Below are 19,353 nucleotides of genomic sequence, written 5' to 3'. Positions count from 1 at the left end.
ATTCCGTACGTGTGATCTCTCTTTCTGCATTTTCTGCAATGAAGCGGTTGGATGGGAAAGTTGGATCTCTTACTAAATTGTTCAGCCTTGGTTGGTAAACAGCGACACCCAGAGTCCTAAAACAATAACTTCATCTTCATGGTGCTTTCTGAAATGCTATTACCCTTAGTACGGTATATTTCTCATCCTGATACATCAGCTGCAAATACAGTAGATGACCGGATAAAAACTCCCACTCCATTTGTGTGACATTTTGTGGCAATCCAGGTTCATGATTGAATCGCATTTCTGATCATGGAAACTGATTGTTCTCTGCTTATAATCATTATCCTGCCACCGTAGGCTGTTACTCTCCACACAGTCTCCCGGAAATTGGCTTATGGTAGACACTGTGATGATCTTGTCTGAAAGGTCATGAAATATGTTTCCCTGATATTTTCTGCTACTTTATTAAGCATTTTTTCCTGTTCAGATTTTAAATAACGTGGAATCCAGCTAGAAACTCATGTGTATATATGCATGGACACGTGATCATAAATGTTTTCTGTGCTATCTAGAATTTAAACCAACTCTTAAATTATGGGAATAAAATATTGATAAAATGTTTCCAAAATACTTATTTTTAAAATGTTTATCCCACCCACGTCCCCACATTTGCTCAGGGCAACTTTATCTCAAGAAATATAAGGATAAGGTAACAGGAAGGGTTGCACCCACAACACACACATTCATATGCACATTTACTCAAGACCGAATACATGGTGCATTAAAATAGCATGTGCGGAACTGAGCTTCACCGTGTGTCTTGGATCAGTGCCGTGATGCAGGGGGTACCTAATCAGGCCCTCATTTCCCCCCAACATGTTGCTTTGGGTGATCTGCACTGAGGTTGTGGCACAGAGAAAAACATTAGACCCGCCCACTCTCATGTTGTGGCCCTGATCAAAATTAGAAAACCTTCACGCACGACTTCTTCTACAAAGAAGAAAATTATATTAGGATACCAAATGCAGAGCTGCTATGTATAAAGTAGTTTATCTCTCAGAAGATCCACTGCGTTCAAGCATAGGAGTGTGTGTATGTGTAGACACACACACACACACACAAACACAGAAAGAGAGAGAGAGAGAATCCTGAATCCCGAGAATTGCTGAATCCTATTTTAAACAATAGTGTTTTTCTGATTGAAAAGTTTACATGCAGTCTCAAACAGGGCAGAACACTACAAATAAATACAAAAATGGATTTTAAAGGACCCCAATAAATTTTTTTATTATAGTTATCTTTTGCCTTTCCTCCAATGAGCTTACATGGCCCCCACCCCTCTTTTCTCTTCACAACAGAAATGATGTTGGTTAGGTTGATAGGTCAGTGACAGGCTCAAGTTCACCCAGTGAGCTTCATGGCTGAGTGAGGATTTTAACCTGTCTCTCCCCAATCCTTTCACCTCCAAACTTTCAGAATTTTGTGGGAGGGATTCAAGCACACAATTAAACTGGACTGAAGTGCTTTGCTGCCATTGCACAACAAATCTGTCTGTAAAAAATGGGATTTTTGTGGTTAGGCAAGTGCTTGGGAAATGCACTGGAAAGAGTGAGGTGAATGAATGGGAAGATGTATAAATGCTGCAGAAACAAATCAGGATCCATGCTCATTGTCACAGAACCTCCCTGCAAACAAATCAGGACAAGTGTGCAATAAAGATATAGTCTAACCTCCCCAGTAAGCTTTGTGCAAGCATATTAGGATGACTTCTCAATAAACAGGTTGTCTCAAGGGGCCCCTAGTCCAACAGTCAAACTGCTACACCACAAGAGGTTTCTTTCTATAAGCACTACATTTCTAGAAGCTTCATCTGACATCAAGCATGTCTGTAGGAATGTGATTCTGTCAAGTGTTTAGGGGAGAAAAACATTTTATCTTATACTGTGTTGTGATGCTAAGTATTACATGAATTGTATTATCCAATTCTGATTTTGTCACCTAAAACTACATCAAGTATTCTCAAATTCTCTGCTTCTCTCAAATCTTTATCATCTCTTTCTTTCTAAACTGGTTTGAAAACTAATTCCTTTTTTCTTTTCTTTTTTAAAGAATCATAAAAGTGTAGAGTTATAGCAAATGATATGAAATGAGCGACCAAAATGATTCAAAAATATGGAGAAAATTACCACCACCCTATCTCTGAATTAAGTTACAGCAAAAAACAAAAAAACAAACCAACAACTTTGCAGAATGTTTGGAATATGCATTCACCCTCATCCAGCAACAAAGTATCCACACACAGATAACTGGGAATGCCCATCCTAGCTTGTCAATGCTTAGTTAGTTTTTGCCTCTTTCCTCACCTGATCATTTTGTTTGGGTAGGACGTTATTTGGTTAATGTGTGGAATCTTCAAATATTAGATTCCTCTATCCAAAATCTTAAATGGCACAGGCCAACATCACAGAAGGGTGCTGATAGTTTCAATTCTAAGTTGAGGATTGGGAATTTGGGCAGGTAGTGACAAGCTATAAGAACAAATGAAAACTGAAGAGATAGCTAATTATATGACTATTAGGTATATAAATAATTCCTCTAGTATTCACTGCAATTAAAGGTGAAAGAATATTGCAGTACCAAATAGCAGACATTGTAAAGCACCCCAATTTTCATTGCACACATGGGTGCTATGAAATGATATCATAAGAAGATACGAACTAAGTGGATAAGTTCCATAATTATTTATCTCTTCCTCTTCCTTCCTGTCACTTCCGGACTGTGACATATATGTACATTTATCTGCCTTATTAGGAATCTATATAGATGGAAATCTGTAAATAAGTAACTGCAGAGCACGTCTATAACTACAATCGGATTCAATATAGATAAAATGATTGTTTCGTTAAAGTTGAAGCAACCAGAAAAACAAGGATTATTTGGCATCTGTTATAACGGAAATTATATTTCTTTTCCTCAGACTGTACAACATCATTATGAAACTATTGGAAGATATATCCACTATAGTTCTTCATATATAGACACAGTTTAGAAGTAGTGCAGGAGATAATGTGAATAATATCTAGAATGAAAACTCACCATGTTTGTGTTATCCATCTCAGAATTAAAATGGTTTTCTCTGCTGCCAGTAAAAGGTGGAGCAGTTTTGTCATCACAAATAACATTGTCTGCAATCTGAACGTTAGGTGTCAGGAATGCAAACTCATTTTTCCTGGTCTCTGAGGATAGGCAGAGCTGGTAGGCGTAGGGTAAAGTCCCTTCTTCAAAATTCGGTGGAAATACGGTACCAGACTTTGAAAAAGGAGCAGGACCAAAGCACTGAAGGTGCTGAGGACTGCTTGATGTGCGAAGCTTCGTAACAACTGCCAGAGTCACCGCAAGGAGAAATAAGAATGAAATCACAGCTAAAGTCAATACTAAATAAAACTGTAGGTCAGATTGATTATGTGAATCATTACTTTCACTGCTCACTTCTGGGAGCGCCTCTTGGAAGTTCTCAGCAAACACCAGGTTGAGACTCACGGTAGCAGATAGTGGTGGCTGCCCATTATCCTTGACCAAGATGATGAGCTTCTGCTTCACAGCATCTCTTTCCAGAAAAGTTCGTGAAGTCCTGATCTCCCCAGTGTGGGACCCAATTCTGAACAATGCTGGCTCTGTAGCCTGAAGCAGGTGGTAAGAGAGCCAGGCATTATGCCCAGAGTCAGCATCTACTGCCACCACCTTGGTCACCAGATAATCTTCTTCTGCTGAGCGAGGCACCATCTCAAACAAGGATGAACCCTTGACTTCCTGTGAAGGGTAGAGGATTTGAGGATTGTTATCATTCTGATCCACAATGAACACTTTCACTGTGGTGTTTCTGCTGAGTGGTGGGGAGCCACCATCTTGGGCTTTCACTTGGAACTGAAACTCCCTGATTTGCTCATAGTCAAAGGAGCGCTGGGCATAGATCATGCCATTTTCTGAGTTAATGGAGATGTAAGAGGACAGAGGCAGGTTCTCCATATTACTATTGAGCACAGAATAAGTGATTTGCGAATTGTACTCTAGATCTGCATCTGAAGCCTTTACACGGAAAATGGAAGTTCCAGCTGGATTGTTCTCTGACAAATAGGTGACATAGGAAGATTTTTCAAAAGCTGGGGGGTTATCATTGATATCTGAAATCTGCAGGGAGATGGTTCTGTGGGTGGAAAGAGGTGGTGCACCTTTGTCTGTAGCTATAATTGTGATATTGTATTCTGGAGTGCTTTCTCTGTCCAAAGGGGCATCTGTAACCAACTTATAGAAGTTATTGGATGTAGCAATTATTCTAAATTGCCAATGACTTTGTAAATGACAAGTAATGTTCCCATTATCTCCAGAATCTTTATCGTTTACATTGATAAGGGCTACCAGGGTTCCTATTGCAGAGTCTTCAGGAATTGGGCTGGATAAGGAAGCCAGGATCACTTCTGGGGCATTGTCATTCTCATCTAATAGCTTTATTTCAACATTGCAATGAGTCACTAATCCACCTCCATCTCTTGCTTCTACTGTCATTGCATATTTCTCTGCTTCTTCGTAGTCCAACAACTCCTTTACTGTAATTGTCCCATTCTGGGGATTTAGGAAGAATTTTTTGTGAGCGTTTTCAGGGATGTTACTAAAACTATACATGATATGACCATATGAGCCTTCATCTCTATCTGTGGCTTTCACTTGTATTACTGACGATCCTTTTGGGGTATTCTCTTTAAGACAGACCTTGTACGCTTCTTGTGTGAAGATTGGTGAATTATCATTTACATCAATGACACTGATCCATATTTTGGCTGTTCCAGTTTTGGCAGGCTTCCCTCCATCCAGAGCTATAAGAATTAAATGGAAACTGCTTTCACTTTCTCGATCCAACTGTTTATTCAGTACTAATTCTGCATATTTCTTCCCATCTTCTCTCTCTCTAGCTTCTACTATGAAATACTGATTGGGCATAAGGTGGTAATTCTGAAGAGAATTTATTCCAACATCTGGATCTTCAGCAAACCCAAGCACAAATCGGGCTCCTGGCAAAGTCAATTCACTTGTCTCTAGTTTGATATTCTCATTTACAAAATGTGGTGCGTTATCATTGATATCCTGGATCTGTACAGTAACATGAAAAATATTCAGAGGATTTTCAAGCATCACTTCAAAACTAATGAGGCAATATGCATTGCTTCCACATATCCCTTCTCTGTCTATCCTGTCATTTACATATAGATTTCCATTTTCTATACTGATTGTGAAATATTGCCTTTTACCCAAAGAAAGGATATGCAGATTGCGATTTGCTATTTCTCCAGCATTCAGCTCCAAATCTTTGGCAAGATTTCCTACAATGGAGCCTTTTTCCATTTCCTCAGCGATAGAATACTGAACGTGCTCTGAGGCAGTCTGGCACAACAAGGACAATAACAAGAGGAGTGGTACTTGCCTTTTGACCGACCCATTTTTCTCTTTGTGCCTGTTGTCCATCTGATTTGGTGAGACATTTGCTTTATTCTTTTCTTGCATGTTTTCATCAGATGGAGATTCTCCAGTTCACATCAGGACCCACAAATCCACAATAAGGAAGTATAAAAGCAGCCACTGTCTCTTTCTATATGTTGCAGTGGGTTTTATTTCCTCAGCAAAAGGGTTTTAACGTCCCTGTGTTCTACTATCTCCCGGTTCTGCAGTCTGTGGCTGAACAACGACACTGCAGGAAGCATCGCTTAACAGATTCCATGCAGCACCATGAGAACTACATTAGCCAACAGCGACACTCTGAGCCTGAGATGGAGAACTTCATGTGCTGCTTTCCTTTCTCTAGTGCTTGGGTGTAGAATACAAGAGCAATCTATTTTCAAATGCAGTATGAGAAGGTTTTCTTGCTTTGTAACTACATCTGTGTGACTGTGTGTTTTGCTTTTACGGTAGCAGGAAATGGAAATACATTTCAAGTGCTTTAGAGATGCAACAACCTCCCCTATCCCTCAAATTTTCCATCTTCCCTCTGTACTTCCACAGATAACTGATGGAAGGGATTGTTAGCACTCGACAACATTTTGTAGCCAATTAATGCAACTTCTGTGTCCAGCTCTCCTCTGTAAAACAATACATTTAATAAAATTCAGCGATATTATTATTTTTATTAAAAAGGTGAGCAACTAACAGAGCAAGTCTACGGAGGTTAGACAGACAGCATGGGTGGCAGAGATAATTGTAGCAGAGGAACCAAGTGATGAATAGGGCACAAGATATGAGGTGGCTTTTTTACTTTCCCCATTTTCTTTCTTGTAAAAAAAATATATGGTTCCACAGGGAAGGAAAATAACTCCAGGGCTGGTGTAGTTTTCCACGTATTCCATCCTTGAGTAGGTCTGGGAAACAAGGGAATCTAAAGCCTCCCTGGATCACCCCCTTCTTGCCTTTTCCACCCATAGAGCACTGCCTGCAATACAGCCATGGCAATGGAGTGTTCTGTCACTGGTCAAGGAAGGACCTCTGCAGTGGAGCTTTCTCTCTGCTGTTAGATATCCTTCTCTGCTCAGAGGGGAAGGTCTGCAGAATCCTAGGTCCCCTGGGACCTTTTACAACAGAGGACTAAGAAAAGTGATATTAAATCCAAAGTTCTTACAAAAAATCCTGACACTTGCAACTTATTGCAAACTCTTATCCAAACACTTGAAGAAGTGTGCATGCACACGAAAGCTCATACCAAGAACAAACACAGTTGGTCTCTAAGGTGCTACTGAAAAGAATTTTCTATTTTGTTTCTTATCCAAACGCTTGCACAAACACTTATGTAACTGCACTGGTGGTTATTTTTCTAATTCATTTTACGCATGCCACTTATGGGGCACAAAATACAGAGAGATGAATAAAACAGAGACCCTTAAAAAGAGTTAACTTTGTCATCATTTGTCACTAAAATGCTGGCCTGGGTTTAAGGTGAGTACATAATGGCATGCATGAGTGCTAAGTAACAGTTTGGCCAAAGTTTGAACTGTTTGTCAATGTATCCTCAAACACTGTTGTTACATAGACTCATAGAATCATAGAGTTGGAAGGGATCCTGAGGATCATCTAGTCCAATCCCCTGCAATGCAGGAATATACAGCTGTCCCATACAGGAACAGAACCTACAACTTTGGCATTATCAGCATCATACTTTAACCAACTGAGCTATCCAGGCTGACAATACTGCAGTACTATTAACATTTATATTCTAGCTGCACAGTTCTAGGATTGTAGCTGAAATAGTTATGCAACTTCATTTAAAACACTGAAAGCAGCAGAAAGACCTCAGCACCAGATCATAACCATTGCCACCTGATTCATGGGGTTGAGTGTGCCATGAGAATTGGACTCTAGTTGGATTCACAGTCTGAGACCTCTACATATACAAAACATGTTTTTGTATGAGCTTTGGAGACCTACCCTGCCTGCCCATCTCATTCATCAGTCACTCTATCATTGCAGGTTGCTCTTCCTGGCCCAGGCAAACTCACTGTCGGTAAGCATCCCGAGTGTCTGCACCAGATGGTGTTTGCAGTGTTGAATGCTCTAGAAAAGACCCTCCTTTAACCACACTGTGCATCTTGACACTTGACATGCCCATAGTGCTGTCCTGATACAGATGTGGTCCCCAGATACAGGATAATATTGCTCCTGGCATCCAGACCCGAAGCCCAGGGTCTGTAAAGACCCATGAATGCCTCTATGTCCTACCTTCAGTTTGTACAAACAGAGAGCTGGATCACTCCAGAAATGAACAGCCAGTACAATGTTGAAACTTACATATGTGTGATCACAGAAGTGTGAAGATAAATGATAAAAATTATATGAATATACAAAATGACGGGTACAGAATTTTGTTGTTATTCACATTTTAGGGCACTTATTTTCCAGGCTCTAGAAACTATGCATGGATACATATTCGTGGATTCAAAAGTCTGATAGAGTAACATGGTAATTAAGCACATGTAAAAATGTGTTTATTACCATTCATCTTTATTCATTCTATTCCCCACCCTTTGTGCACTTGCTCCTTGCTCATTGGAGGAAGTGATCTGTCTATTTTTTGCTTATTTAACTATTTGATTTATATGCTACTTACTCTTCAAGCCACAGGTTTACAATCAAATAAAATACAATAAATACAATACAATCAATATATAAAATCCATAGACTAGCACAAATTTTAAATGGAAAACACAGAAACTCATAACAATTTAACTAAGTAGCAATTTCCTAACAGCAACAGCAAACTAAACATTTTTTTCCTAATCAAGTCTCTCCTTCTCCAAACATCTCCTGAAAAAGGTTTGCCTTAACTAGCTACCTAAAATTATATAGATATGGGACTAGATGCACCTTAGAAGGGAGGGAGTTTCACATGTGAGGAGCCACCACTGACAATGCCCTCCCCTGGGCCTTGCACCATCCCGTTTAGAGACCACCAACAGGGCCTCATCTGCTAAAGCATGGGCAGATTGGTATGGAAGAAAGTGGTTTTGCAGATATTGGGCACCTCTGTACCCTAATGGTGTATCAACAACAATTCTATGCAGATAACATGCTTTGTCAAAGCACTCTCATCTATGCATTGGTCTCCAGGTGGCATCACATGATAAAGGAAGCAGCAAGAGAGGAACTGCGATTTATTTCACCCTTCATTTGTCCTTTCAAGTCCAATGCACCAAGGGAGGGACTTCTGAATGTCTTCTGAATGAATGAGCTCTAAAGGCATCTGATTCTGAAACATATCCAACTAACCACGAAACTTAAGAATGTTTGCAAATTGTTTGCAAATGGTATAACACAAGACATCAGTTTCGCCAATGAGTGCCGGAGGATATCTGCAAAAAGTTTTTAAGCATAAAAATATAGATAAGCAAAAGGTTTACAACCTAAGGGAGTTTGGAGCATGCATCTGAGAAAGCATGCAATGTAGCTTTCTTTGACTAGAAGGGACTATTAACATGTTGAATTGTATTGCAACCTGGACTGTTCCATTTTTACATCTATAGTTAGAACATTTGTTCAAAGGCCATTTTATGTGTCCTTTTCGTAGTTTTAACAGCATGATCCAAATGAATGTTTACTTACCCGAGGGACTTACTCCTTGGAGAGTATGTACAGAATTGGAGCCTTTGGGTGCTTCCAGATGGAGGTTTAATATTACAAATGGTTCACTGAGATATTGCAAATGGGTCACTGACAACATTAAAAAAAAAATAATTGGACTGTCCGTGGAAACAGTTAAATGTGGCCTGGTGCTGGGACTGTTGGCTAAACCCTCACCACTGTATAGCCAGCAAGGTTACCAACAGCCTTATTATTGGGATTCTCAGCAGTCTACTGAGAAAAGCAGTTGATAACCTTTACCATAGTGAAGGAGGAACACAAAACAGCAAGCAGATTCAGCAAAGTGGGAGAGAAGTGATATGAGGGCTGTGAATGACACACCGTCAAAGTTCTGGAAAGCAGGGAGGATGGAGAGAGAGGAAGTAGGGGAGGCTTAATATGTAAATAGGCTGGAAGGGGGGAACAACACTATTTAAACTTGAGGGTTATGGAAAGGAGAAGAGTCATTGACTTTGTACAAAAAGGAATAAAGAACTCTAAATCAGAGGTTCAAACACGGAGTACAGAAGAAACCTGAAAATCACTGACCACCTCTTTAAGGGGGAAAATGCAACACATGAGTTTTTCTCTTATTAAAAAGAACTTGCCAAACTACAGAATTTCCTAACTACTTGAAACATATTGCACTTTACTAACAAAGAAGGTAAAGGTTAGTGAAAAGTTAAAAGCCACAAAGTGGCAAGTTATCATGACATCAAAGAGTCAGCATGACATAACACAATGTTAGGAGTGTCTATTTTTCTGAAAAGTGTTCACAATTGCTGACAAATGAGACTTGACACACAGATATGTGAGACTGAAATTTCAGTATTTGGATGCAAGAAGTCCCACTTACCTCAGAGGGGCCCATATATGCATAAATATGCACAATACAGTAAAAAAAAAGTTTATGAGTTGTGCAATGAAAATAATTTTTACCTTGTCACTATTCTGCATCTCAGGATGTAAATTGTGTCCTTCATTGCTTGTAAAAGGCACAGCAGGTTTCTCACTGCCAAGAATATTGTCTGCAATCTGTATATTTGGTGTCAGGAAGGCAAACTCATTCTTCCTGGTCTCAGAAGAGAGACACAGCTGGTAGGAATAGGGCAAAGTCCCATCTTCAAAGTTGGGTGGGAAGATGGCACCATTCTTGGAATGGGGAACAGGACCAAAGCACTGTAGGAACCTGGGATGCCCTGATTGACGGAGCTTCATTGTAACAGCCAGAATCACAGTCAAGAGGAACAAGAAGGAGATCACAGCTAAGGCCAGCACCAAGTAGAACTGCAGGTCAGACTGATACTCTGAGCTGCTGGGTTGGCTCTTCATTTCCGGAAGGGCCTCCTGAAAGTTCTCAGCAAAGACCAGGTTCAGAGTAATGGTGGCTGAGAGAGACGGCTGCCCATTATCCTTCACCATAATGACCAGTCTCTGTTTCACAGCGTCTCTCTCCACAAAGGCTCTTGCTGTCCTGATCTCTCCAGTATGAGAACCAACCGTGAAGAGTGCCGGCTCAGTGGCCTGAGTCAGGTGGTAGGAGAGCCAGGCGTTGTGTCCAGAATCTGCATCCACGGCCACCACCTTGGTGACAAGATAATCTGCCTCGGCCGAACGAGGCACCATCTCAAATAAGGATGAGCCCTTGGCTTCTTGTGAGGGGGACAGGATACGAGGGCTGTTATCATTCCGATCGAGAACAAACACTGTGACTGTCACATTGCTGCTGAGAGGGGGAGAACCCCCATCTTGGGCCTTCACTTGCAGCTGGAACTCTCTGAATTGTTCATAGTCAAAGGATCTCTGGGCATAGATGGTGCCGGTCTCAGAATTAATGGAGATATAGGAGGAGATGGGAAGCTCTTCAATGTTGCTGTTGAGGATGGAGTACGTGATCCGTGAGTTCTGGTCCACGTCGGGATCAGAGGCTTTGATGGTGAAAATGGAGGCACCCGAAGGATTGTTTTCTGGCACATAGATAACATATGAAGATTTCTGAAAGGAAGGGGCATTATCATTGATATCCGAAATCTGTAGTGAGATTGTTTTGTGTGTGGAAAGAGGTGGAGTTCCTTTGTCAGTGGCTGTGATTGTAATATTATATGCAGGAGCTATTTCTCTGTCCAGGAGACTGTCTGTCTGGAGCTTGAAGTAATTGTTAGATGAGGGAACAATCTTGAAGGGCTGGTCATTTTTCAAATAACAACTAACCTTTCCATTCTCACCAGTGTCTTTGTCTTTTACATTGATCAAAGCAATTAAGGTTCCAGACACAGAATCTTCTGGGACTGGACTAAACAAGGAAACCAGAGTTACCTCTGGGAAATTGTCATTCTCATCAATAACCTGTATTTCTACTTTACAGTGTGTTACTAATCCACCTCCATCTTTTGCTGCAACTGTCATAGTATATTCTCTGGTTTCCTCAAAGTCTAACGGGCTCATAAGAGTGATTGTGCCATTACTAGAATGCAAGTTGAATTTCCCCTGAGCACTTTTTTGGATGTTGCTGAAATGGTAACTGATTTTGGCATTTGTACCTTCATCTTTATCAGAGGCTAAAATCTGGAGCACAAGGGAGCCAACAGGAGCATTTTCCTTCAGACTGACCTTGTAAACCTCTTGGGTGAAGATAGGTGGGTTGTCATTGGCATCTGTGACATTAATCCATATCTGGGCAGTTCCAGTCTTCCTAGGTTCACCGCCATCCAAGGCTGTGAGGATCAAGTGAATGGTCTGTTCACTTTCCCGATCTAGTGGTTTCTGAAGCACTAAGTCTGCAAATTTATTTCCATCCTGACTCTCTTTAACATCCAAGCTGAAATATGGATTGGGGCTGAGATGGTAATTCTGAAGAGAATTTGTCCCAATGTCAGGATCTTCAGCTTCCCCAAGGAGAAATCGTGTGCCTGGTATAGTAAGTTCACTTGTCTCCAAGTTGATTTTTCCATTGAAAAACTGTGGTGCATTATCATTAATGTCCTGTACTGCTATAGTTATGTGGAAAATATTCAAGGGGCTTTCAATCACCATCTCAAAATTAATAAAGCAAAGCGGATTTTTGCCACATATTCCCTCCCTGTCTATTCTGTCATTTACATAGAGGTTTCCATTCTCTGCATTCATAGTGAAATATTTCATTTCATCCACTGAGACAGCATGCATGTTGCGTTTCCCTAGTTCTTTGGCATTTAGTCCCAAATCCTTGGCAATATTCCCCACAACTGAACCCTTAGCCATTTCCTCAGGAATTGAATAATGAATCTGCTCTGAAGCAGCCCAGCAGGAGGGCAAGAATATTAAGAGAAGCTGTACTTGCCTTGTGAGTGCCCTGTCATTCTTCTTGTGTCTTCTCTCCATTTGGCTCTGTGAAAAATCAGCTGTTTCCCTTTTTTAAGAACCAGATCAAATTTTCACCAGTATGCACTAAGTCTCCATAAAATAGAATAAACTGTGTTTCTCTTTAATTTGTAAAAATCATTCTTGTATTTTCTTTATGCCAGCAGCAATGCCTTCTCTCTGTTCCCTGATCTGCACAGCACTAAAGAAGTAAGCTCACTGTAGAAAGGATCGGTGGATTTCCATCACTGTATGGCTACTAGATTGGCCAACAGCGGCACTGTGAGGTTCAGCAGGAGAACTGCAAGGGATGTTTTCAACCTTCCAATTTAAGAGAAAATGCAACGTGGATGTAATAATAGTTTTATACAGTAGGAAAAACATGCAACTGGAAGTTTGCACAGGAGCTATTTCTGTTGAATTTTGACTTGAGCTAAATATTTGGGAATCTTTGTTTTGGTTTTGGAATCAATAACACTTCAAACCTTTTGCCTGGGTAAATGGCTTGCAATGTAACAAAGGATTCTTTTCTTGGAATCTTGGAAATAATATTACCAAAGTTACAATTCTGAGCGCCAGAATCTCAACAGTCTCAGCATTGTCATCTCAGGAGATATATATATATATATATATATATATATATATATATATATATATATATATATATATATAACCTCCTGTTTCCACTTAAAAAAATTCTTGGGGAGTTTACTATATTTCCATGATAATGTCAAAAACATAAAAACAACCCCCCCCCCAACTGCAGATCTCTTGCAGAATTTCCCCACTCCTTCCTTAGAAGAAAGGCTTGACAAGCGAGGGAGAAGAATTCTCCAAAGGGACTCCAAAGATGTCCCATCACAGCCAATGAAGGGAATCCCTGTGCAGCTGGCAGCACTTGTACTCTCCTACTCTTTCTGAAGATATTACAGGCACGATTGGTCCCTGCTGGGCTATGTATGATGATGATGATTACCACCAAGGCTCTCTGATAGGACACTTTTTATCTACTATCTACTTTTTATCTAAGTTGGGAGTGGCAAGTTAACAACCTGGCCTTGACAAGGTACTTAGGTCCTAACTAGTTGGTAGAACAGGCAGGATCAGGGCAGAGTGCAGAGAGTGGGCTGGTGAACACACTGAGAAATCAAGGTAGTGAAAAGACGTTTCCCCAAACCATTCACTGAAGGGTCACTGATTAAAGGAGATCCGGGACTGAGAGTATCTTGAGGCCTGGTTGCATGTGCAAGCCTGCTGACTGGTCTGGAGGTGGGTGACACTAGCAACAAAATATTAATATATATGGGCAATAAAAAGCCAAGGACACATATTATACTCTTGCTCCTCACGCCAAAGGGAGGCAGCAGGAGATGGTTTCTTAAAGTCTCATCTAAGTGGAAGCGAACTCCTCACTGGAGGTGCAGAAGGTAAGACAACTAAGTAGGGATGGAAGACACAGATCAGTTGCTAACCATGTTATGGCTCTAGTTTATCCCATTTATGTGTCCTGCACCTTTATTCTGGGATCCACAGTTCCAAGAGAGGAGCCACTGCAAAAAGTATAAGACTCAAACTAATTTCAGGAAGAGATGAAGCCATTGCTTAGAAAAGAGAATCATTATACTGTTTTACCTCACTGAAGGTTTTTGGTTTCTTTCAGTTTCTGTAATCTATAGTCAAGATTTTATATGACAAACTTCCATGTATTCATCTATTTTGTTCACTTTCATTTTGTTGTAATGTGTGGATACTGCATATAGGATGTGGACATTATTGTTTGATGTCAGAAGCTATTAAGAACATTATGGACAGGTGAAACGGCAGTGGCTCTGCTTTTGCTATACTTCGGTATTTAAGTACTATCATCATCATCATCAATAACAACAATATCAATATTATTGTTATCTTAATGAACTGATTCATATGATTTCATTGAGGGCTCTTTTTTGCATTTTTATACTTTTAAATTGCAAGCTGCTTTGAGGGCATAACCATAGATCATAAATAAAATAACCAGGCAAAGGCTTGTCAAAACAGCAAATAGTTTTGCACTATTGTGTTCTCTCTGGACATGGGATGTATATACCTTTGTGTTGGCAGCCCTACTATACTTTTACATTGTTCTTAATTTAAATTATTCTTTCTTGTCCTTTCTAAATTGGTTTTGCCAATGGCTATCCAAATTAAGATACACTAGAATTCATATAGGAGCTGATGTGTGAGCTATGAGATTCCTGGTTCTTCAGTTACAAATTTACTAGGCAGCTTTAGAACTCTGACTTGCAGCCTCTGACAAAACTTGACACTTGCTCTTGCAGTTGAAAGGCAGATAAAAATGTTCAAAACTAAATACATTTCAGACTACAGACTAAGATCATGTATGTGAACATGTTCTAAATACTTGATGTACACTCTGGAAATTACTGATACTATGGGAGAAATATATCAGATGTTTTCTCTTTGATAACATCCAATTAACGATTTCCTTCTAAAGCCCCACATGTTCATAAATTTAAAGATTACCAAAGCCCCTTTCATTTTATTTTGCCCCAAAGAACCAAAGGAAAGCACCTTGGTCTGATTTCTCCTGGAAAATGTCTCCTCCACTCAACACATTTTCATAAACACACAAACACAGAAAACACATAGATATTTTCAAGTAAAATAAAAAAAAATTTATATATAATCATTAAAAGAACCAATTCCAACAGTTTATGAACCATTCAGACTTTAAAGATTATTCAATCAAGTTGGTTAAAGGCGGGTTGAAAAACAATAAATTAAAATATATTAGTTCTATAAAAAAATTATGGAATCAGCAACAAAGATTCTTAAAAAATTCCATTCTCGAAGCAGCAAGAATGTATAAAGTAGGCACTGCTCAAATTAAAACTCACCATATCAGCTCTATCCATCTCAGAAATTAGGATATTGCCTTCATTAGCAGTCAAAGGTACATCAGACTTAGCGTTGCATGAAATATTCTCTGTGGTTTGAAGATTGGGTGTTGGAAAGGTGAACTCCTGTATCCTGGACTCAGACGATAAACACAACTGATAGGAATATGGCAATGTTCCTTCTTCATAGTTTGGTGGGAAAATGACCGTGTTGTTTGAATGAGGAACAGGAGCAAAACACTGCAGGAATTTGGGGTTCCCTGATCGCCGAATCTTCATGAGAATGGCCAGAATCACTGACAGGAGGAATAAGAAGGAGATCAAAGCTAAGGCCAGCACCAAGAAGAACTGTAGATCCGATTGATACTCAGAGTCACTGGGCTGGTGGCTAATTTCTGGGAGTGCCTCCTGGAAGTTCTCAGCAAACACCAGGTTGAGACTCACAGTAGCGGATAGTGGTGGCTGCCCATTATCCTTGACTAAGATGATCAGCTTCTGCTTCACAGCATCTCTTTCCAGAAAAGCCCGTGAGGTCCTGATCTCCCCAGTATGGGAACCAATTGAGAACAGCCCAGGTTCTGTTGCCTGGAGCAGATAGTAGGAGAGCCAAGCATTGTGTCCAGAGTCAGCATCCACAGCCACCACCTTCGTCACCAGATAACCCTCCCCTGCTGAGCGAGGCACCATCTCAAACAAGGAGGAGCCCTCTACACCTTGAGAAGGGTAAAGAATCTGAGGGCTTTGGTCATTCTGGTCCAGAACACACACCCTCACGGTGGCATTGCTGCTGAGGCGAGGAGAGCCTCCATCTTCTGCCCTCACTTCCACTTGAAACTCCCTGATTTGCTCATAGTCAAAGGAGCGCTGAGCATAGATAGTGCCAGTCTCAGAATTAATGGAGAGGTAGGATGAAAGAGGCAGCCCCTCAGTGATGCTGTTGCGAATGGAGTAGGTGATTTGAGCATTCTGGCCCACGTCCGGGTCGGAGGCTTTGACCCTGAAAATGGAGGAGCCTGAAGGATTGTTCTCTGGGATATAAGCAGTATAATAGGGTTTCTCAAAGGCAGGGCAGTTGTCATTGATGTCTGAGATCTGCAGTGTGATGGTTTTGTAAGTGGAAAGAGGGGGGTTGCCTTTGTCTGTGGCTGTGACTGTGATATTGTACTCTGGAGTTCTTTCTCTGTCCAAGGGGGCATCTGTGAGAAGCTTATAATAATTATTGGAGGCTGATACCATCTTGAATGCTGAAGTGTGTTGTATGTCACAAGCAATCTTCCCATTATCTCCAGAGTCTCTATCATTTACATTGAAGAGGGCTACCAGGGTTCCTACTGCAGAGTCTTCAGGGATTGGGCTGGATAAAGAGGCAAGAATCACTTCTGGGGCATTGTCATTCTCATCTAGGAGTGTTATTTCAACTTTACAGTGAGCCACTAATCCGCCTCCATCTCTTGCTTCCACTGCCATCACATATCCTTCTGTTTCCTCAAAGTCCAGAGCCTCCTTAACTATAATTGTTCCATCTTGTGAACCCAAGTGGAACTTCTGACGAGCAATTTCTGGGATGTTACTAAAACTATAGTTGATCTGAGCATAAGAACCGTCATCTCTATCTGTGGCTTTCACCTGGACCACTGATAATCCTTTGGGGGCATTTTCTTTCAGCTTGAGCGTGTATACTTTTTGAGTGAAGACTGGTGGGTTGTCATTTGCATCAATGACGGTGACCCATATTTTTGCTGTTCCAGTTTTGGCAGGCTTCCCTCCATCCACCGCCATAAGGATTAATTGGAAACTGCTTTCACTTTCCCGATCCAACTGTTTATTCAATACTAATTCTGCATATTTCTTTCCGCCTTCTATTTCTCTCACTTCCAGAATAAAGTATGGATTTGTGCTAAGGTTGTAATCCTGGAGAGAATTCACCCCAAGGTCAGGATCTTCAGCTTCTCCAAGGAGAAATGTGGTGCCTGGTAAAGAGGATTCACTTGTCTCCAGCTTGATATCCCCATTTACAAAATGTGGTGCATTATCATTAATGTCTTGGATCTCTACAGTTACATGAAAAATATTCATAGGACTGCCAACCACCACTTCAAAATTGATGGAGCAGAATGCAGTTTGGCCACACAATTCCTCTCTATCAATCCTCTCCCTTACATACAGATTTCCATTTTCTGCACTGAGTGTAAAGTATTGCTTTTTACCTAGGGAAAGAATATGCAGATTGCCATTTCCTATTTCTCTATTATTCAGGCTCAGGTTTTTGGCCAGGTTTCCTACAATGGAGCCCTTTTCCATTTCCTCAGGGATCGAATAATGAATGTGCTCTGAGGCAATCTGACCATACAGAGAGAATAATAAGAGGAGAGGTACTTGCCTTCTTAGGGATCTGCTGCTGTTTTTCTGTCTGCTGGCCATCCTTCTTGCAGAGAAATGTGCTTTATCCTTTCTTTCTGTGATTAGTTAAATTGAGGAGTATTAAATCCCATTCACTCTGTAGAAGTGTTCCATAAAGAATCATGAACGAAGTCAGTAGCTGCTGCTGGATTTCTATACTTTGCAGTGGTTTTGTTCCTGTGTTCTGCTGTTTCCCAGCTCTGTAGTTTGTTCGGGAGCAATGAAATGGCAAAAGCATGTCGTAGTGGATTCTCCACTCCTCCATGAGAACTATATTGGCCAACAGTGACACTCTGAGTCTTAGATGGGGAACTGCAAGATGTGTCTTCTCTTTTAAGTAAATAACATACAAGGGATTTCTTGCCATTTTTAATCTTATGTACAATAATTCTCAGGTAGAGAATCTTTTGTGGTATGGTAACTTTTTTTTAGAATTTGGTCTCTGTGTTTTGACATTAGGATAAGCAAAAACTCAACTTAATTTGACAAAATTGATCCTCATAAAACAAGCAATTTGTGTATTTTAGAAATTATCCCCTTTCCAAGTAATTTATGTCATTTTTCTTACCTTATTCTCCCCGAGTACTGAGGAATGACAGCTTCAAAATACCAGAGAAAATAGATTATTTTGTAATAAACATACAAGGATCCTGAAAATTATTCCAGTCATTTAATTTGCCCCTATGGTGCTTTCACACTTTCGTAGCAGCACATTTGGCATTGCTCATGGGGTTGCGCTTCACAGAAACTGAATTGACTGATTAGTGTCCCTGTCTGATAGCACAGTTGTGCAAACATATTTTTGTGACAGAAACTGGAAACTGTTCATCCATATAGGTACATGTCAACATATTTAATCACAGGAAGTGGTTCTCAGACCCAATGAATTCTGAGTTTAAAAGTTATTTCCCCAAAATGTGCAATAAGGCCTTTGGAATCTTCATATGACACAAAATTTCCCCTCTAAGGTACCACAGTTCTATTTTCTATTGCACCAACTGTCTTGCTGGCAATCGTCTCCTCAGCTACTTGTCAGGCGATGCACTTAATCAGTTATGTACGTATCTGTGTTAGTTGACAGTGATGTGAGTGATTTGGAATACCTGGAGAAATCCCTAATGTTTGGCAAGTTCTTTTTCTTCTCTTAATGCATTACTTGATTCATGTAACTCAGTCATATAATAAGAACAGCACTAAAAGTACAATGCTTACTCAAGATCATGCTACAGTTTTTCTTGGGAACTTGAGGCCTCTCTCCCCACCCCTCAGGCTTTCCGTAAGCTTCCCTCTCTTCCCAGACCACGCCGCTCAACCCCTCACTGGCCTTCTTCCATACCCTCCTCAAGAGCTTGTACTCGCTGCAATGTGTCCTTGAACTAGGATATTGCTGCTTGCCTGGCTGGAGGTGTCACAGATCTATAGAAGTGGAGATATTGAAACCTCTGAATTTTGCATGGTTGAAATGTGGTCCATTGTACAAAGGTAAGAGTCACATCAATAAAATATCCTGGTTAGAATGCTAAACAGTGGAATGCTAGATTATGTTGTTGAATACTAAATCAACCCTTGACAAGACATC

The 19,353-nt window shown here is 40.5% G+C and overlaps 1 protein-coding gene across 1 annotated transcript; it reads right to left on the bottom strand.

Moving 5' to 3' along the window:
• Positions 1-1,638: 1,638 nt before the first annotated feature.
• LOC117049634 (protocadherin gamma-B5-like) lies at positions 1,639-18,164 on the bottom strand. Its single transcript, XM_033154434.1, has 4 exons — positions 15,393-18,164; positions 10,078-11,187; positions 3,462-4,173; positions 1,639-1,670 (listed from the first exon to the last, which is right to left on the bottom strand). Exons 1-4 carry the CDS (start codon positions 17,793-17,795, stop codon positions 1,639-1,641), a joined length of 4,257 nt encoding a protein of 1,418 aa, XP_033010325.1. The 5' UTR covers positions 17,796-18,164.
• Between the last annotated feature and the right edge of the window lie 1,189 nt (positions 18,165-19,353).

The sequence above is a fragment of the Lacerta agilis genome, chromosome 7, assembly GCF_009819535.1.
Source record: "Lacerta agilis isolate rLacAgi1 chromosome 7, rLacAgi1.pri, whole genome shotgun sequence".
In the NCBI taxonomy this organism is placed as follows: domain Eukaryota; kingdom Metazoa; phylum Chordata; class Lepidosauria; order Squamata; family Lacertidae; genus Lacerta; species Lacerta agilis.
The sequence above is the reverse complement of the archived record's forward strand: the minus strand, read 5'-3'. Positions and strand labels throughout refer to the sequence as shown.

Excerpts from the sequence above, each read along its gene's own strand:
- LOC117049634 (XM_033154434.1), bottom strand. The coding sequence starts at position 17,795 with ATGGCCAGCAGACAGAAAAACAGCAGCAGATCCCTAAGAAGGCAAGTA. Across the intron at positions 4,174-10,077 it reads AGATGCAGAATAGTGACAAG|ATTTCAGATATCAATGATAA; the intron begins GTAAAAATTATT and ends ATCTCCCTGCAG. Across the intron at positions 1,671-3,461 it reads CCCAGAAGTGAGCAGTGAAA|GGAGGTTCTGTGACAATGAG; the intron begins GTAATGATTCAC and ends ATTTGTTTGCAG.